The following is a 20454-nucleotide window of genomic DNA, read 5'->3' as shown; positions in this document are numbered from 1 at the left end:
ACCAACTCTCCCTTGAGTCTTTCTACTTTACACTTCACTTCCTTGAGTTGCACAAGTATACACTTATGCTCATCTTCAATCTTTTTCACAGCAAGGTTTACAACCTTGGCATATTTGCCACAATCTTCCAACAGTGAATTATATGCTTCTTGAAGGTTGTTCACGCCTTCATTTTGGCATACATCTTCATCTTCCGAGTCTTCCATTTCCTCTCCCTTGGAAAGATCACCAAGTTCATCAACCAAATTACTTAAATCATCTTTTGAATCAACGAAGGCAATTGCCATAAAAGCCCTATAATTTCCTTCACTTTCATATTCTCCTTCTGTGTCTAAATTTGAGCTTTCAAAATCACTAAGGGTAGCGGCAAATACTTCACCTTTCCCTCTCAAATAGTTGGGACACTCCTTTTTGAGATGTCCATGACTGTTGCATTCATAGCACATGATTCCTTGAGGGGTTTGTGAATCCTTCCCATCTTTCTTCTTGAACTCCTTCCTGTCACCTTTAGGGGAAGAAAACTTTCCTTTGCTAAATGACTTCCCAATTTTCTTTGCAAGGAATGCTACCTCCTTCTCCACATCATCTTCTTTGGAGGAGTCATCCATTCTCTCATTGATGGTTTTGAGAGCAAGTGATTTGCTCGACTTGTGCGAAGGCAGTTTGAGCTCATATGTTTGGAGAGTTCCAATGAGTTCTTGGATCTTGATCTCATCCAAATCTTTACTTTCTTCTATAGCTATGACCTTTGCACGAAAGCTCTCTAGTAAGGACCTCAAAATCTTTCTCACCACCTTGGCATTCTCAATCTTCTCTCCGAGATTGAGCTTAGCAATTACGATTTCATTGAGCTTGCCACAGAATGAATCAAGACTCATCTTCGCCCATCTTGAGCTCTTCAAATTTAGTGGTAAGCATCTAGAGCTTTGTGTCCTTAACTTTCTTGGTACCCTTATAGATAGTCTCAAGAATCGTCCAAGCTTCCACATAGATAGTATCAATCTGCACCCACTGCCTAAATCTTATGCACCCTTTTGTCACCTAAAAATATAAGATAATTACAGGTTTACAAAGATAATTATAGGTTTACATTATACTCGTAATGTAAGTCTTATATTATGGACTAAATAAATGTGTAAAATCAGTGGCAGAGCCAGAAAATTTCCTCAAGGGAGCCAAGCTAAATATATATGAAAAGTTTAATCCAAAGAATCACATCTATAATAATGATAATAATTGATGATACATGAAAATTAGTAGGCTGGAATACTTCGAGCTATGGTGATGGCTGTGAGTCCTAAAAAGAAAGAAAGAACTGTCAAGGGTGACAAGTGTAACCCGGCCAAGGACCCTCCGACGATTAAGTCAACTTTCTCTCTAGAACACAAGGACGGGAAAATAGTGAATGGTGATACTTACCTTGGGTGAATAGGACTTGCTCCTTTTATAGAGAGTTAAAAGTTGGTCTACTTGTTCGGATTCACCACCACCATTGGTGATGTGAGTAGTTAATGGAGAAAAATGGTGAAAGCTCGAAAATGTGTGAAAACACAAGAGCTGTTTAGACCCCCAAATTTAAATTATGGCTCAGTTGATTTTACTCTAACTTAAACTAAGTGTAGAATAGAGTAAATGTGAGCAGATAAACAATGTAACTACTCTAAGCCATATTCATCATATCACAGCAGTAAAATGAAAGCTAAAAGAGTAGGGAAGAAGAATGCAAACACAAGATAACACGCCGATGTGTTATTGAAGAGGAAACCGAAGTACTAGGCGAAAAACCTCTCAGTCGCCCTCCAAGCGGTAAATCAATCTGCTAGAGAATAAGTTAGAGTACACGAATAACAAAAGAGCCTCCAAGCCTAGTCTACCCCATGTACTCGAGCCCTCCAAGCTCCTACTACCAAATGACTTCGCCAAGCCTTGTCTTCTCTAATTCTCCGGATTACGTAATTCAACCTGATTGCATCCACCAAACAAATGGCTTCTTCCAATACTTCCCAGCAACACCAAAACCTCACTTTACACTTAAGATGGGTGTGGTAAGTGTTTGGGCTATCAGCCTCTCAAGGATTTGGAAATGGAGAGGTAGGAGTTGAGGAAAACCATAATGGATTATGTAGAGGATTGTGGGTATAACAATCTCTAACTCTCAAGGGTTGTGACTAGGGTTTTCTCTCTGAAAAACACTCCTCAACATTTGTGGGTAATGTGAGTATATATAGTGTAGGTAGGGACAGGGTGTATTAGATATGACAAATTGGCAAAACAGAATATTTTGTGGGTATCTCATGGGAAGGCCTTACTTGCGAGACACTCGCAAAAACCAATTTTCACCATCTGTCATGACTCTTCGCATTCCAGTCATGTGCTAAGCACATGCTTCACTTCGCAGGAAGGCTACTCGCGAGCTACCGCGAAAAATTCTTTGGTATTCAATTGTCTTCAATTGCCTTGGCTATAAATAGGAGAATACCCCTTTTACCGTCTCACATTTTTCATATTTCCTTCCTTGACTTCAGTTGTCCTGCACATCATCTGGAAGTTTCCTTTCGTCCTTAGTCATCTTCGTCTAGAATCAGGTATCCTCCTTTCTTCGTCTATAGGTTTTCTTAAGTTATTCTTTTACAAAATGGCTATTGTAGTGTCCTCATCTAGCAACAGTGATGAGAGAGAGATAGATGAATATCATGATGAGAGTAATAATAGTAGTAGTAGTGGAAGTGACAGTAGTGCAAGTAGTTCTTTGGACGAGCACTACTTGTTTGGGGTTCTTAGGGTCCCATTAGAGGTTTTCCAAGAAGAGTTAAGGCAAAAGACGGCATTAAGTTTGTCAACTGGCTTACCCTCTCGCATACCAGTGTCCATCTCCTTTTTAGATGAAGAGGAGGATATCTTATATTATTGCGCAGTAGGTATTCCTTTTAAGACAGACGAGAAAAAACTAGGTTCCACTAAGAGTTAGTATCAGATCCTAGACGATCTGAATCCTCGTCTAGTTGTCCAAGGTGAATGGTGTTGTTCTCCTTGTCTTGGAGTTGGTATTTACAAAGCTTATTTGTTGGGGGGGGGGGGGGGGTCTTAGGTTGCCTCTTAACTCTTTTGCTAGGGAAATTCTTCACAGGCTAGGTATAGGTATAAACCAGCTTAACCCCAATGCATGGAGGCTTATTGTGTCGATACAAGTGCTGTGGAGAGAAGTTTTTTTAGAGAAATTGTCGTCTTATTGTGGACGAGTTTATTTACTGTTACAAGCCCTCTGAGATTAGTCAGTCTTCGGGCTTTTATCAATTTTCAGTGAGGAGTTCCAACTGTTGGTTGGTTAGGTCCCTCCCCACATTTGGAAGGAGGTGGAAGACAAAGTTTTGCTTCATCTCTAGGTTTTAGGAAAAGAACCCTGTTGAAGTAGGCAGGGTTCCAGTTCCTCCCTATATGGTGAAATGGGTCATCTTCGTTTAGAGGGTATGTTATTTCCCACCATTTGCTTTATTTCTCTTTATCATACTTGTCTAATTTTTTTTTTTTTCCAGCTGTGAGAAGACTTGCTTTGTCCAAACTCCACCTAGACCACGCCCAGCAAGCTCGTTCTTTTGTAGATAGGACATTTCATTGCTTAGTGACATTTTGTCGTCTTGCGAGTTGGGGACTTCGCCCTAAACCCACTAAAGAAGTACTTGCCCACGAGCTTACCACCAGAAGATGTAAGTTTTTTCATTTTCTCTTTTCTTTTTATACTCAAGTCGTCCAAATGTTGAAACCCCCCCCCCCCCCCCCCCCCTTTTTATTAAGGAATGGAAACCATGAAGGAGAACAAAAGGAAGGGCATTACTAGAGATGAGATTGAGGAGGAGGCTATTAAATAGTCTCATCCTCCAGTTTCATCCACAATGAAGGTCGTCCTTCATGCTTCGTTGGAGAGGAAGAAGACGGTGTCCAAAAGAGCAGATACTAGGAACCTTTCTAGTCGTTGGGGCAACAAGAAGCAAAAGGTCAACCCTTCAACAAAGTCCACCCTTGTTATGGTTCTTGACCACCCTACCCCCACGACCAAATCTAGAGTTGGCACTTCTCCTTCTCGTCTTGGTGTTAACGTATCTAAGCCTTCCAATGCTACCCCCATGACTCTTCTTGAAAGTGAAGACTTGGCTTGGGAGAAATTTAATCAGGTAGTCACTGATGAAGACGTTGCCATTTGCTACGACATGTCCATGAAAGAGTTTGAACATTCCATTGTTTCAAGGTATTGTAATTCGTCCTTAGCTTGATTTTTGTTTCTTTGAGTCTAAGTTTCATCACTTTCTTTTGTCTATATTCCTTTGATACAGGTTACGTTAAAAGTTTGTGGCGGCGTCTAGGCAGGCCTATGAATTGGACCACACTAGGGTTAGGCTTGAGGCAAAAATCTGTGATATGGAGAAGGAGTCAAGCCACAGGTTGGGGGAAAGGATGAAGCTTGAGTCTGAGGTTGAGGAGTTGAAGAATTTAGCAAAAGAATTAGGGACGGACATTGTGGAAAGGGACACTCGTTTGACCATCTGTAGAAGTAAAACGAAGAGCTCAGATCGTCCTCGAGTCAAGCCAAAGACAAAGTGATAAGGGAATTCAAGTCATCCAAAGCGTTCATTGATCTTTTGGATGCGAACTATGCAAAAGGCTTTGAAGATTTTCATATGGACACTCTTGAGCTGTTCCCTGAGATGAACTTTGATTCCATCAAGCTGCGTACTGTAGCTAAGAGTTCCCTACTTCAGAAAAGTTCAGAAGATTTGAATGTTGAAGATGATGCTTCCACTCCTTTTCCTACTAAAGACGACTCTAAGTCTGGTGGCGATGCCCCCAGTGGTTTATACCCTTGAAATGATTTCTATTTTATATATTTCCTCGTTTGTTGTTTCGCTTTTGTCTTTTTTTCTTTTTTATATTTTATTTTTTTAGGGTATCCATTATTTTGGACCATTTTAATTTTCTGCAAGTACATTAACAGTCCATGTTTAAGGATGAGTATTTTATACGATTGCCTTTTTTGGGCTTGATACAGTAGGGTTTTTGGATGATAGTCTTCTACCTTTTTATTTATGAACATGTTTTTTTCCATATTTTTATTCCCAACTTCCATTCCAAGTATTCTTCATCTATAGATAAGTTTGGAATATGAATATTTTCCTCGTCCTTAGACTTGTTCTTGAAGTGGTACTTAGCTATATATTTTCTTATAGCTTGGATTACACAACGAATTGGACGTGTCATCCATATAATATGAATTGCATGCATGCTTTTTTTCATCCTTTATTTTTGGACGAATGGATTGGGAGGTTTATTCCTTCCCTTTGCACTTATCATTATTGTCCTAGGTTTTATGGAAATTTGTCTTTTCCTTGTCTAAGGATGGCTCATGATAATACATCTCCACATCCAGAGATTTTAAATGCCTTTAATTTAATATGGACGTTAATTTCACAATCAACACTTAAATTAGAGAATTCAAACTACTTTATATACAATAACTGTACAAAACATCATCCATAAACATCAGAGAACTTAGTACATAGCATTGTGCAAAGACATCGTCCATGCTAGCACTTAATCCTTTTTTTTAGGGAATTCAAATTGCTTTATATACAAGGACTTTGTTCATGACATCGTCCATAGCACACACTAGTAGCTAGTGCTTTTTAGGGAATTCAAATGCTAGAAAACATAAAATATTGTTGAAAAACATAAGTGTTAAAAGATAACATATATAAACTACTAGAAATCACTAGCAATCTTTAGACTCGTCCATGCTGACCTTCCCGACGAATCTTCTTTACTAGTAGTACTTCCTCAAATGCTCACATTCCACGGGAGCTCCGACTTTCGTCCATCTAAGACTTCCAAGTAGTATGAACCTCATCTTTTGGAATTGATGACTCTATATGGTCCTTCCCAATTAGGCCCTAACTTTCCATGAATGGGGTCCTTTGTAGCCAGTGACACCCTTTTCAGGACAAGATCTCTAATGTTGGACTGTCTTGGCCTCACCAGTGCATCATGATGTTTGGCCATTAAGTTTTTGTAACAAGCCACCCTCTGTTTTGCATCCATCCTCACCTTGTCCACAAGGTCAAGGCTCAAACAAAGCTATTTTACATTCTCCTCATTGTTGTAATGAGCCACCCTGTAGCTAGTTAGACCGACCTCCACGGGTACAACTACATCACTTCCATATGTCAACTTAAAAGGAGTCTTTCTAGTTGGAGTCCTTACTGTCATCTTGTATGCCTAAAGGATGCTGGGTAGCTCGTCCAGCCATATCCCTTTTGCCCTCTCAAGCCGAGTCTTAATGATCTTCAACAAAGATCGGTTTGCAACTTCAGCTTGTCCGTTGGCCTGTGGATGGGAAGGTGAAGAGTAATGATTCTTGACTCCTAACTTCTTGCAAAATCCTCAAAAGAGTGTATTATCAAATTGGTGTTCGTTGTTTCAGACGAGCACCCTAGGAATTCCGAAACGGCAGAGTGTATTATCAAATTGGTGTTTGTTGTTTCAGACGAGCACCCTAGGAATTCCGAAACGAAAAATTTTGTTCTTTTAGATGAAATTTATGACATTTCAATTTCATTTAGTGACCATGGGCTCTGCTACTACCCATTTGGTAAAGAAATCAATCCCTACTATCAAGAACCTCATTTGTCTCGTCCCCATGGGGAAGGGACTAAGGATGTCAAGTCTCCACTGGGCAAAGGGCCAAAGGGCCACCATTGGAGTAAGATACTCCGATAACTGCCTAGGTATGTTGTTGTACCTTTGATACTTATCACATGCTTTAACATAAGCTATAGCATCTGCTTGCATAGATGGCCAATAATATCCTGCGCAGATCATCTTATAGACGAGGGATCTGGCTCCTGAATGGTTTCCATAAGCCCTTTCAGGGACATCTCTTAGGACATAAAGAGGCTTGTCTGGATTTAAACACCTCAAATAGGGTTGAGAAAACCCCCTTTTATACAGCACCTCGTCCATAAGGGCAAACTTCATTGCCCTTACCCTTAGTTTTCTTGCCTCTTCTTTATCATCTAGGAGAACTCCGTCCTTGAGATAAGACATAAGTGGGGTGGTCCAGCTAGTAACTCCATCTTCCTAATTCACTTCCAACATGTCTATGCTAGGAATGTATTGGATTTTAACTTGATCACCCACTATCTCGTTCACAGATGTAGTCTTGGCTAAAACGTTGGCTTTTGTATTTTCTTCCCTTGGTATTTGTTGGAACTGGATTGTTGCGAAGCTATTTATGCATTGCTTAACTTTTCCCAAGTACTTCTTCATACGTTCTTCCTTGGCTTCACATGTCCTATTTACGTGGCCTATCAACAATTAAGAGTCTCCTTGGACAAGGATTAAGTTTGATCTAAGTGATGGACTGCATACTCCAAATGATCTCCTTCTAATGAGTGTAGAACAAGCCCAATTCCTACTGCATGCTGCATGGACAAGCCATCTACATGGACAACCCACTACTTTGCCCCCTTTTTCTCACTGTGTTCTCCTTGGAAGGAGTGAATTCAACAATGAAATATGCTAGGACTTGAGCTTTTATTAAATCTCTTGGTTTTTACTGTACATCGAACTCACTAAGTTCCACTGCCCACTGGATCAGTCGTCCAGCAGTCTTCAGCTTGTTCATGGCTTTCTTTAGTGGGTGATCTATTAGAATGTTGGTTATATGAGCTTGAAAATATGGCCTAAGCTTTCTTGCTACTGTCATTAATGAAAATGTGAGCTTTTCCATTGGTGGGTATCGTCCTTTAGCTCCTTTTAAAACTTTGCTGGTGTAGTAGACAGGCTTTTGTACTTTTCCTTCCTCCCTAATTAAAGCTGAACTTATTGCATGAGGAGACATTGCTAGATAGAGATACAATTCTTCTCCTAGTTTAGACGAGCTTAACAGTGAAGTTGAAGATAAGCCTTCAAGTCTTTAAATGCTTGTTGGCACTTATTCGTCCATTCAAATGATTTTCTTAACACTCTGAAAAATAGTAAACATTTTTCAGTAGCTTTTGAAACAAACACGTTAAGGGCAGCTACTCGTCCAGTGAGGCTTTGGACGTCCTTGATATTCTTTGGTGGCTCCATGTTTAGAATTGCTTGGATCTTATCAAGGTTTGCTTCAGTCCCTCTTTATGAAACCATAAAACCAAGGAATTTCCTTGACGCAACTCTGAATGCACATTTTCTTTGATTCAACTCCATCTTATATCGCCTAAGTGTATCAAAGGCTTCTTGAAGGTAGTCCAAATGCTGCATCTCCCTCGTGCTCTTAACCAACATGTAGTCTGCATATACTTCAACATTTCGCCGAATTTGTGAACAAAACATATGGTTGACTAGCCTTTGGTAGGTAGCTCCTACATTTTTCAAACCAAAAGGCATCACTTTGTGACAAAACAAACCTTGGCTTGTGATGAAAGATGTTTTCTTCTAGTCTACCTCATCCATCTTAATCTGATTATACCCTAAGAACGCATCCATGAAGCTTAGTAGCTGATGTCCAGCTGTTAAATCCACCAATTGATCAATGCGTAGAAGAGGATAACTATCCTTAGGACATGCTTTGTTTAAATCTGTGAAATCCACGCACATCCTCTATTTGCCATTGGCCTTTTTGACCTTTACTGCATTAAGATGAACTCTGCGGTAGTAAACTTCGCAGATGAACTCTGCGGTAACTAACTTATGAACTTCTTCTTTGATGGCATTATCTTATTTTGGGGCAAACACTCTCTTCTTCTGACAAACAGGCTTGTAAGATAAGGACATGTTTAAATGGTAAGTGATCACACTAGGGTCAATTTCAGGCATGTCTTCTTGACTCCAAGCAAAAAAATCTGTGCTCTTTTTGAGGAATCCAATGAGATCTTACTTCATCTTCTCAATCTGGTTATACCCTAAGAACGCATCCATGAAGCTTAGTAGCTGATGTCCAGCTGTTAAATCCACCAATTGATCAATGCGTAGAAGAGGATAGCTATCCTTAGGACATGCATTGTTTAAATCTGTGAAATCCACGCACATCCTCTATTTGCCATTGGCCTTTTTGACCTTTACTGCATTAAGATGAACTCTACGGTAGTAAACTTCACGAATGAACTCTGCGATAACTAACTTATAAACTTCTTCTTTGATGGCATTATCTCATTCTGGGGCAAACACTCTCTTCTTTTGACAGACAGGCATGTAAGATGAGGACACATTTAAACGGTAAGTGATCACACTTGGGTCGATTTCAGGCATGTCTTCTTGACTTAAAGCAAAAACATCTGTGCTCTTTTTGAGGAATCCAACGAGATCCTACTTCATCGTCTCCCCTATACTTGTTCCAATCCTGGTAAATTTTTCTGGGTTGGACTCATCTAATGGTATATCTTCCAATACCTCAATTGACTTAGCCAATGTTCTTCTTTCTTCAATGTTCATTGTCTGCATCTGCTCGTCCATGGCTAACATAGCTAAGTAACATTCTCTATTAGCTAATTGATCTCCTTGTACTTCTCCAATGTCATACTCTATTGGGAACTTGACTGACAAGTGGTAGGTGGACGTTGCAGCCTTCCAACTGTTCAAAGTTGGTCGTCCAATAATGGCATTATACGAGGACGAATAGTCTACAATAAAGAAATTCACTTCCTTATGGATTTGCTAGGGGGTAAGAGTCATCCATGACTAGCAAAAAGATGGTGCCCACTGGTAAAACTTTCATTCTTCCAAACCAGATCAATGGCACATTTACTGGACGAAGTAATTCTTTATTAATCCTTATTTGCTGGAAGGTTGGTTTGCGAAAGATGTCTACTGAACTCCCATTATCTATTAATTCCCTTCTAGTTGTATAATTTGCAATCATCAAGGTAATGACAATCACATCATCATAAGGATGGTTCAGTCGTCTTGCATCTTCGTCCTTAAAAATAATGGTAGGCTCATCTTCTCGAATCCTTGGTGGTCATCCAGATATTTGAACATTCTGGACTTCTCGTAGGTAGGTCTTCTTGGCTTTGGACGAGCTTCCTATTGATGTACCCCTTATAATGATCTTTATTTCTCCAAGCAGTGGACGTGCTAGTTCCTCTGCTTTGCCTTTCATTAGTTATCTCTTGTCCTTATAGTCTCGCCCAAGAAAATTTTTCAACTTTCCTTGCTTAATAAGAGCTTCAATCTGCTACTTCAATTCATAGCATTCGTCCGTATCATGTCCGTGGTCACCGTGAAAACGACAGTACTTGCTTTTGTTTCGCTTACTAGGATATCCTTACATCCTTTCAGGCCACTTCAAGGATGGATCGTTTTTAATCTGCATTAATACTTGATCAAGCAGAGTATTTAAGGGAGTGTAGTTGGAGTATCATCCTGAAGACGACCCTGCTTTCTTACAATCGCGACCCTTTTTCTCCCCTATTTTGGCTTTCTTTGGACGAGAACCTTGCTTTGGATGGTGTATATAGCCATTTTCCAATCGTTCACCTTTCTTCTTCTTCTTGGCAATAATTGCGTCTTCTGCGTTCATGAAACTTTGGGCTAAATGTATTAATTCTACCATCGTCTAAGGCTCCTAGTCGTACAGCTTGTGAATGAACAGGTCTGAACTGACTCCATTATAGAAAGCTGCTAAGAGGATCTTGTCATCCACCTCATCCACCAATAGAGCTTCTCTAATAAAACGGCTGATAAAAGTACGTAGGCTTTCATTTTCTCCTTGTTCTATGTTCAACAAGCTGGACGAGGAATGCTTTTACCTTTGTCCCCTAACAAAGTTGTTAATTAACAACTTATTTAACTCTTGAAATGAAGTTATGGTATTTGGCGATAGCTTACTAAACCATACTTTGGTTGGGCCTTTCAAGGTGGTAGGAGAGGCTCTGCACATGATTTCATTTGGAACACTTTAGAGATGCATGGTTGTTTTGAACGTGGCAATATAATCGCAAGGGTCACGCGCCCCATCATATGAGTCCAGGGTAGGCATTTTGAACTTGGAAGTCAAGGGATGACTTATGATGGGCGCAATGAAAGGGGAATCAGTCCTGTGGACAAGATCATCCACATGGTTTGCTCCTCATGGAATCATTCATCTCTTCCATGTCCCTTTTCATCTAGTCCATCTCCCTCTCCAAATGTGGTACTCTACGAGTGACGGTACCTCTGGACTGGTCTCCTTCAGCATTGTTCTCAACCCCTTCATTCTCTAAATTTTGGTCTTGTTCTCCATCACGTTGTTGATGACGTTGTCTATTAACTTCTCTAGTTAACTCCTAGTTCTATTGTGTCAATTCTACTATCGCTGCTGTCATGGACTGTAATTGTTGTTGGACGGTCATAGGGGGTGGTGGCGAATGATTTGAGTGACTGGAGGCATTTCCACTCTCCTGGTGTCCTGGACTGATGGCCATTGACCTAGTCCGAACCATGCAGTCTTTTTGTCTTGGAAAGAGCAAAGAAGTTAACACTTAGAAACTTTTTCCCTTATCTTTCCCCACAGACAACGCCAACTAATAATACACGAAAATTAGTAGGCTAAAAATGCTTCGGGCTATAGTGATGGCTATGAGTCCTAAAAAGAAAGAAAGAACTGTCAAGGGTGACCAGCGTAACCTAGCTAAGGACCCTCTGACGGTTAAGTCAGTTTTCTCTCTAGAACACAAGGAAAGGAAAATAGTGAATGGTGATACTTACCTTGGGTGAATATGACTTGTTCCTTTTATTGATAGTTAGAAGTGGGTTTACTTGTTCAAATCCACCACCATCGTGGATGATGTGAGTAGTTAATAGAGAAAATGGGTAAATGGAATATGTGGAGCAAATTACGAGGAACTCCTTCCACATTTTGAGAGTAGCACACTATGGTCAAATCATAAGGGAGTTTATGAGAAGTCCTTTTGTAGAATTCACCAAGTATTATTTGGTCGCCCTTATGTTTGTATTATGGACGACCCACTTGTTCTTGTTACAAAGGGACTTGTATTGTTTCCTAAGTACAATGTTTTTGTTCTCCTTTTCTTAAGGTTTCTTGGATGTGGTCAAGTTATGGATGTGGTGACTATGGACGATCATTATGGACGAATATCCTTAACTTAGTCCCCATCAATAATAATAATAATTAAAGAGTTCTCCTAACCATGAAATCCACATTTATGGTTCTTCCAAAAGGAAAAAAAATAATTTCTGTGTCTCTAATTTTTTAAAAATATTAAAAATAATTAAATAAGATTTTTATTAAATATAGGGTAAATTGCAAATTACACTCCTAAAATTTGGGAGTGATTGAATTTTACTCCATAAAGTTTCAAAATTTGGATTTTACTCCCTAATGTTTGAGGGTGTTTGAATTTTACATTAAAAGTAATTTTAAAAGTAACTTTAAATTAATTAGTTATATATGGTGTAAAAGTAATTTTAAGAAACAAAAATGACGTATTAGTCAAATCTAGGAGGCCATTATTTAAAATTTTATATTTTTACCAAAAATAGAAGAAGGAAGAGTAGTATTGTATACATTATACACATTTGCAAAAAAAAAAAATGCACAACATTGTAAATTTTACATTGCAATTACAATGTAAACTAATAATCTATATATATATATAAAACCGAAGTTTTTGAAGCTTCTACAATTTTCCACGTCAGCATATTTAAAAAAAATAAATAAATAAAGATAAAAAAAAAAAAAAAAAAAAACTTTTAAAACCCGATAAACAAAAAACCCAATCTCTGCCTTCTCCTTCCTCAGTCAAAACAGTCCCACCATACCTACAAACCAAAAAACTTTTCACGCAACATAAAACTTTTAAAACCCGATAAACACAAAACCCAATCTCTGCCTTCTCCTTCCTCAGTCAAAACAGTCCCACCACAACTGAGTGATAAAAAAAATAAATAAATAATTCAATGCACCACCACAATCTCTGCCTTCTCCTTTCCCGTTTCACCTACAACCACAATCTCTGCCTTCTCCTTTCCCGTTTCACCCATCAAAACAGTCCCAGCACCACAATCTCTGCCTTCTCCTTTCCCGTTTCACCCACAACCACCACAACTCAGTAGGCAGCAGCACCTCCACCACCCACAACAACCGCAACACACAAACCACCATAATCAGACCATATCAAACCCACAACCCAAAAGCAAAAAACGATTCTGAAGATCTGCGATTGCCCAAAGTTAAAGTCACTGCTGAACTTCTTTCCTATAACTTACAGAAATTTGAGATCTGGGGGAGTCCGATTCTAGATGAACGCTGCGAATCATCTGGCCGTTGGGGAGACGATATGGTAAGTTAGGTTTGATTTTTGATTTTGTTATTAATCCTGACCCTGTTCAAATGCAACCGCGTTCTCAATATTCCCGCCCCTACAGGTTTTAATAGAACAAATTGCAGTAACTATGACATCTATTATAGTCCTCCACATTATAATTTAACGCCCTCTCCACCTAAAGCGTATAACTGAAGGTTGTCGCGAGTGTTATATCAAAGGAGGTCAAAGGTATGGGTACAAGAATAATGCAAAAATGTTTGGATATGCACTGAAATATATTCAGGAAAAAGCACATATGTTTCTTTATATTTTTTGGTTGTAGTTATATTTCTTATATCTGTGCTGCTATTTCTGCTCCATGCCGTAATCCACTCTTTACAGAATTAGCTTTACCTGATTGGAATTAGTTTCAAATTTAGGTTATAAGATACATAGGAGCTGTTTTTAATAGTTCGTGTAAAATTGCTAAGATTTCCAGGCATTCCTCCTCAATCATATTCGTAGCTGCGTCCTCTTGATCTTCCCTGTTTAACACAATTTTTGTTATGCAGGGAATAATAGAAGCAGGGTAGTAGCATTAGGTAAGATGCCTCTTCAATCAGATATCGTGTTGCAATAAATATTCGAGTTTGCAAGGAAATTAAATTATTCCTCAGCGTCCTTTTCTCAGCCTCTTCGTTTATCAAGTTCCAAAATCAACCAAAGCCTCAACTTTGAACACACCCATTTGCAATTTTGGTAATTTTTTTTTTTTTAATACTAATTGTTTTCGTAGCCCCATCACGTTTTGTATTCCAATCATGCTTAAATTTAGAAATAGTATTGGCTATTCTAGGCTTTGTATTATTGAAATTTTTGTTGTTATTATTATTGGCTATTGTTGTTGTGTCGTGTGAGAACTGAGTTTTCTTTTCTATGGTTATGTATATTATGGTTGCTTTGTTGAGTATTCACACACTGAATCTAGATTACAGGAACTATATTCTTATTTTAAAATTTTTGTAATTTAGGACTTTTGATTTATAGAAGTTATTATTATTTAAAAACTTTCATCAATTATTAATACTATTTGGGTTGTTGGTTTTAATTAAGGTTGAATGATGAGAAAAAGCAGAGCATGATTGAAGACATCTACAACACCAAGAAGCAGAAAAGGCGGAGAAATAATTGAAAGGGTTTTTTGGTATTGGTATTGGCGGAGGAATTTGGGTTAGGGGGTATGCTGGCAAACCTATGTGTTTTAGTTTATTTATTTATTTATTTAATGGTTTACTTGATCACTGTTAAAATCTGTTGTTGAAGCTTGAATGTTGTAGTGTAGTCATTTGACAAATGCAAATTAATTGTTGTTTAATTTTGTTGCTTTAAATTTAAAGGTGTTAAAATCTGTTGAATAAGTTATAATGATCATTGCAATAGAATACTTGCTTTCTAAATCTAAATCAAATGACTAGAAGATTGTGCTTTATTTTAGTTTGGGATTTTCATTTGAACATATATTATGTTGGTTGTGTGTTTTATGCAGTTTAGCTTCTTGAAAGTATGTTTTTGGAATTACAATTTCAACGGAATTATTAATTTTCTGTTCCAATTTTGTTTTAGGCCCTTCTGTTTTGTTATAGTTTTCAGTGAATTTTTTTTTTTGGTAATGAATATGTGTTGTGCAGAGAGAGTTGGAGAGAGATCTATAGGAGACCCTTCACTACTGTCAAACCAGTCCCCTCTAATACTATGAAGAGATTATTGTATTAATTGTTAATCTGACACAACCGGATGAAGCATGGAGTCGAATATTATGTATATGAGATTGTTCTGGTATTGGACAGATTGTTTTTCTTCTCTTTTAGTTTTATACTCTTGCACAGATTGTTTGTTCTCTCTTCCGTTATTATTATTATTATTTTATCTGAATGCAACCAAATGACCAATCTTTGGAACTTTAGCATATTTTTTTATATATGTTTTATCTAATTATTAGGTGTCTATGTGTCGGGAGGAACTGGAGCATGACTATGAGAAGAAGAATGAAAAGCCACTTCAATCTGCATATTTTATAATTTTAATGAGAACCAAAACAGTCACAATGAATCAAAGAGTAGATATGCAAAACTTGAAATCTTTGACTTTCAATTCTTTTATTCGTTTGTATATTATATTAACTTGAAATCTTATGATTTTGTGTTTATTTGTGTCTTACACATTACAATTAGGTGTTGGATTTTGAAAATTTTCTTATGATTCACACATGATGCTTCCCATAAGTAGATGTTATTGGTGACAATTATTTAGGTATTCGAAGGTTCTGATTCTACTGCAAATGTACAAATGCTTTGCTGAGCTTACCATCAAGACTGACCCACAAAATTTCAACTATATTGTTGAGTCTGGTGCTACCAGAAATTTTGAACCTGTGTGAAGATGATGAGGTAAAATAAAATAAATACAAATAAAATTCTTGCAATCTTTTGTACATATAACATGGTTTTTGACTAAATATTTTGATTATATTCTTTTAATTCATTAGGCAGCAGAGACAATAACCATAAAAGAGAAGTTGGAGAGATGGAAGATGCAATGAAATCTTTAGAGAACAAAAACCTTGGATTTGGAAAGAAAAATGGACATCATTACTACACTGGATGGGATGAAATCTATGAAGGTATTATTTGCTTTACCAATTCTATTTTTATTTATTAAGGTAGGCTATCATCTCATAGTGCCACAAATGGAATCTTTAAGTCTTAAATAGATTGTGTAAATTTAAGATTACGTGATGATAGATCAAAGTAGAAGGCCTTGAAGGTTGTCTCTGGTCTTTCAGGTATATGTTTTTATTTTTTGGGATGCTCTTCAAAGCATATACTTGGTTATGTGAAGGCAATGTTGCTTTTAAAATTTCCTTCAAATTCACTCACTTTCTTAAAGTAATTTTTATTTTCTTCAGTTTATAATATTTGGGTCTTTACTTTTCGTTCAACTTTTATGGGTGCAGTTCTTTTTTTTGTATTTCATGGACTTAATCAGCAGACAAGGTACCCCCACATGGTACTACTCTTTCTTATCAATTTTCAGCTTCGATCTTCTTGGGTTTAATCCTTATTCAAATACGTTAAAACTTTTAAGGTTTTTGTTTTAATTGGTGGTAGTTGAGAATTGAGTGAGGATCTTGCAAAATATGCGAAAGTGTTAGAAGTAGGGGCTAATGGATTAGGCTATGAGCTGCTAAAAGACTTGGCTCTATCAGGTTTCCATTATTGGCTTCAAGGCTCTTTATTGTATGCATTTTCTTATGAGACATTTTGGCTCTATCTTTGTATTCAATATTGAAGTTAAGGTAGTTAGATGTATAGTTTAGTGATTTAGGGGGGTGGATGAAAATTGTAAGTGAATATGATACTTGGCAGATTCTTTCAAACATTGTTCTTTCAATTGGAGTGACTAATTGGTTGCTATACATAAAGCTCAACTTGGACATTGATGCTAAAATATGTTTGAGGAATTTCATCTTATTTTAGTTTTTTATGTCACTCCTTTTTCAGATAATGATTCAAAATAGTTGTTTCTTCAAGTAATTTCTATTTGAAACTGAGGTAAACCACATATAGTTTCAATAATGTTTTATAGAAAGAGAATGATTGAAACTTTACTTTTAGTTTTAATATAGAGCTATAAGTTATTTATGAAATGTTTTCCATACTGTCATTTGACCCTTTGACAATAGATTAATAAATTTTTTTTTTCCCCATGTGGTTTCTTAATTATCTTTTTATTTATCTAGCCCGTGCATCGCACGGGTTAGCGACTAGTATTCCTAAATATGTATCCAAAAATAATATTCCTAAATAAAATTGTCATATACTCGTATGTCACTCTATAGTCTATTCCACGAGTGAAATTAAAAATGATGCAAACAGCTTGCGCCCATAGATTCCTGTCTCTGGTTTTGGCTATAATGAATTGTTTTGAGTTAAATTAAAACTTCTTTTTATATGTGTCGTTATCCTAAAATGAGATAAAGTATTTCATTAAAAAAAAAAAAAAGAGATAAACTAAAAAAAAGCATATCTTGTTAGATAAAGAAGAAATCAACAAATGCACCAGCACAACTGTTTTTATTTAAGAACATAAATTACTGGGGTAGGTAATACCGACCAAAGATTTGAGTTTGATATTATAAAAACCTTAATTTCATTGTCATATTACAAGTACCTTTGGTATCGGAGTCCAACTAGACTTGATATTATCAGCAAAAAAAAAAAAAAATAAAATAAAAAAGAGATAAACTAAAAAAAAAAGCATATCTTGTTAGATAAAGAAGAAATCAACAAATGCACCAGCACAATTGTTTTTATTTAAGAACATAAATTACTGGGGTAGGTAATACCGAGCAATGATTTGAGTTTGTCAGTTTGATATTATAAAAACCTTAATTTCATTGTCATATTACAAGTACCTTTGGTATCGGAGTCCAGCTAGACTTGATATCATCAGCAAAGGCACAGCACAACCAAGGCCTTCCAAGAGAATATGAATTTACTATTATTAGTTTATAGTTTAGTTTAGTTTAGACCATCATGCATGACAAACAGTCTTGTCTCTAATTACGGACTTTGATTTGTGTCCATGTTTTTGAGTTTGTTGTGGTATGTTTGCAATTTCATGCTAAATTTTGGGGCTATACTAAAAGTAGTGGCCCAAATGTTTGTACTTTCACCAATGATATATATATCTAATGGCCACCAAGCTTTTTCAGGTACAATCAGTATTGAGAAGAAAACTGTTTGCAGTTTCCACTCGGAATATTCCTCAGCAGAAAACAATTCGAACACTCACTTCGGCTATGGCTTTGGCTCAAGGCAAATGGGTCAAGGTTTGTTCCTTAACTCACACTTTAGTTTTGCTTCAAATTGTCTGTTTTTGCTTTCTTAGGCTGACTCTAATTTTTAGATGCACTTTCAGATGATTTCACTTGTTTCATACTTATCAATTCATAGAGAAAGAAGAAAAAGTATGGTTGATTTGCTTAATCTCTTTGTGCTTTCTTGACAGAAAGGTTTGGTTAATCTTTGAAGGATTCACATTTGATTTTGGTCTCCTTATAAACCCCAGAAATTGAAATGGTCTCCAGGTGGATTTTTTAAATCTTTGAATGATCTATGAAATGCAAAACCATACAGATGACACCAAAGCCAATTCCTTTATTATTCAATAATATCATCTGATTTAATACCTTCTCTTAATCTTTGATATTTCTACCCAGATGGACTCCTTAATCTGCAATAAAATTCTGTCCTGAGTACCTTATTTTGTTTTCTTCCAATTGATTACTTTACTGACCTGGATCTTCTTTATTCACTTTTATGTTGCTGATTGCCCTCTTCCTTAAGTATCAATGTCTTTTTTTTTTTGAATAAGCAATAGAGTAATTTAAAACTGATAAGTTATTATTGTTGTAATAATTTAAAAAATATATATATAAATCCAGTATAAATACAACCTATACCTTTATTAATACCAATCACAACATACTAACTCAACAATTATGGAAAAAAAAAATGGTGAAAATTTTGTGATCAGCTTTTGTTACGTTGGATGGCAATTCTTGATCTAAATCTACAGTAAATAAGAGATCTTTTAGCACATATGCCCTTGGTTATTGTCACTGCTGATGCTGGTGCTTTCTTTGTTTATATTTGTGTCACTTTCTTGGTCACATGTATGATAAAGACTTTGTCATTATCACATTTAACATAAAGTTTGTTGTCTGCATTTGTAAATTAACTTTGGATCAGCTTGATCAAAATGGTACTGGGCCTGGAGCAAGAAGCTCACATGCCATCTCCATAGTAGGACAGAAGGCCTATGTTTTCGGTGGTGAATTCTCGCCACGTGTCCCCGTGGATAACAAGGTCCATGTATTTGACCTTGAAACCCTAACATGGTCTGTTGCTAATGCTACCGGGGATGTTCCACCGCCACGTGTTGGTGTCACAATGGCAGCTGTTGGGAAAACAATTTATGTTTTTGGTGGTAGAGATAGTGAACACAATGAGCTCAATGAGCTCTACAAGTTTGACACATCTACAAGTAAGTGGACCCAACTCTCCGACGGACCCGATCATCGGAGCTACCACTCTACCACTGCCGATGATCGCCACGTGTATATCTTTGGTGGGTGTGGTGTGGCGGGCCGGCTTAACGATCTATGGGCCTATGATGTTGTTGATCAAAAGTGGATCAAATATCCAAACCCAGGGGACAAAATCAGGGGAAGAGGTGGGCCTGGGTTGGCAGTGGCCCAAGGAAAAATATGGGTTGTGTATGGCTTTGCTGGAGAGGAAGTGGATGATGTATACTACTTTGATCCAGCCCGTGAAGAATGGGCCCAAGTGGAGACAACTGGTGAAAAGCCCACGGCCCGAAGTGTATTTTCCACTGTTGGGATTGGTAAATACATATTTATCCATGGTGGGGAAGTAGACCCTAGTGACCTAGGTCACTTAGGTGCTGGGAAATTTGCTAATGAGGTTTATACATTAGACACTGAGACATTAGTGTGGAAACGGTGGGAGGATGGGCCGGATTCGGGTGATCATCCCGGGCCTCGCGGTTGGACTGCGTTTGCTGGCGGTCACCGACATGGCAAGGAGGGACTTTTGGTGTATGGTGGCAATTCACCAAGTAATGATAGGCTTGGTGACATTTTCTTTTTCACTCCGTACTTGTAGAGCAGATGATAAATAATCATAATAATATGTACCTTGATATTTTCATAATTATATCATGATAGGTGTATGGTGGTAGTGAGAGACTGGCAGCTAGGATTGTGTGGGTATATAATATGACAACCTTTTGTATCTTGTAATAAAGTGTTGTTTTTTCTCAAAAAAAAAAAAAAATAAATAAATAAAGTGTTGTTTTGACTTTGGACATGATGATTTGGGTATTGAAGTGCTGGTTTTTGTGTCCCATCGTAAATAGAAGACGTACAAACTTTTGGTGTGAAGTTCTAGTTTTTATCGATTTTTGTCAATTTCAATTGATCATTCTCTTTTATGTTCAGGTCAAGCAGTTGACAGAAGAAACATTAAATAAATAGCAAGTTACTTGGTATTGAATTAATTTTACATAAATATTGAAATAGTAATTGAGCAGCCCC

General features: G+C 37.3%; 1 protein-coding gene and 1 long non-coding RNA gene across 27 annotated transcripts in view; both read left to right on the top strand.

The window, feature by feature from the left end:
• Positions 1-20230, top strand: part of LOC126720911 (nudix hydrolase 7-like) — a 226398-nt gene extending 206168 nt beyond the window's left edge. For 25 of the 26 annotated variants that reach the window (XM_050423761.1, XM_050423760.1, XM_050423759.1 and 22 more), the window contains 2 exons: positions 18049-18165; positions 19088-20230. In XM_050423761.1, coding sequence (XP_050279718.1) covers positions 18049-18165; positions 19088-20023 — 1053 coding nt within the window. In that variant the 3' untranslated portion in view covers positions 20024-20230. Of the gene's footprint in view, positions 1-17737; positions 17939-18048; positions 18166-19087 lie in introns of those variants that run through there. The other variant, XM_050423786.1, reaches the window with a different exon arrangement.
• On the top strand, positions 15544-16762 carry LOC126720915 (uncharacterized). The gene is made up of 3 exons (XR_007653726.1): positions 15544-15721; positions 15820-15954; positions 16288-16762. It is a non-coding gene; the product is annotated as an uncharacterized LOC126720915 (long non-coding RNA).
• Positions 20231-20454: the final 224 nt, after the last annotated feature.

This window comes from Quercus robur, chromosome 4 (assembly GCF_932294415.1).
Source record: "Quercus robur chromosome 4, dhQueRobu3.1, whole genome shotgun sequence".
Taxonomy (NCBI): domain Eukaryota; kingdom Viridiplantae; phylum Streptophyta; class Magnoliopsida; order Fagales; family Fagaceae; genus Quercus; species Quercus robur.
The sequence above is the reverse complement of the archived record's forward strand: the minus strand, read 5'-3'. Positions and strand labels throughout refer to the sequence as shown.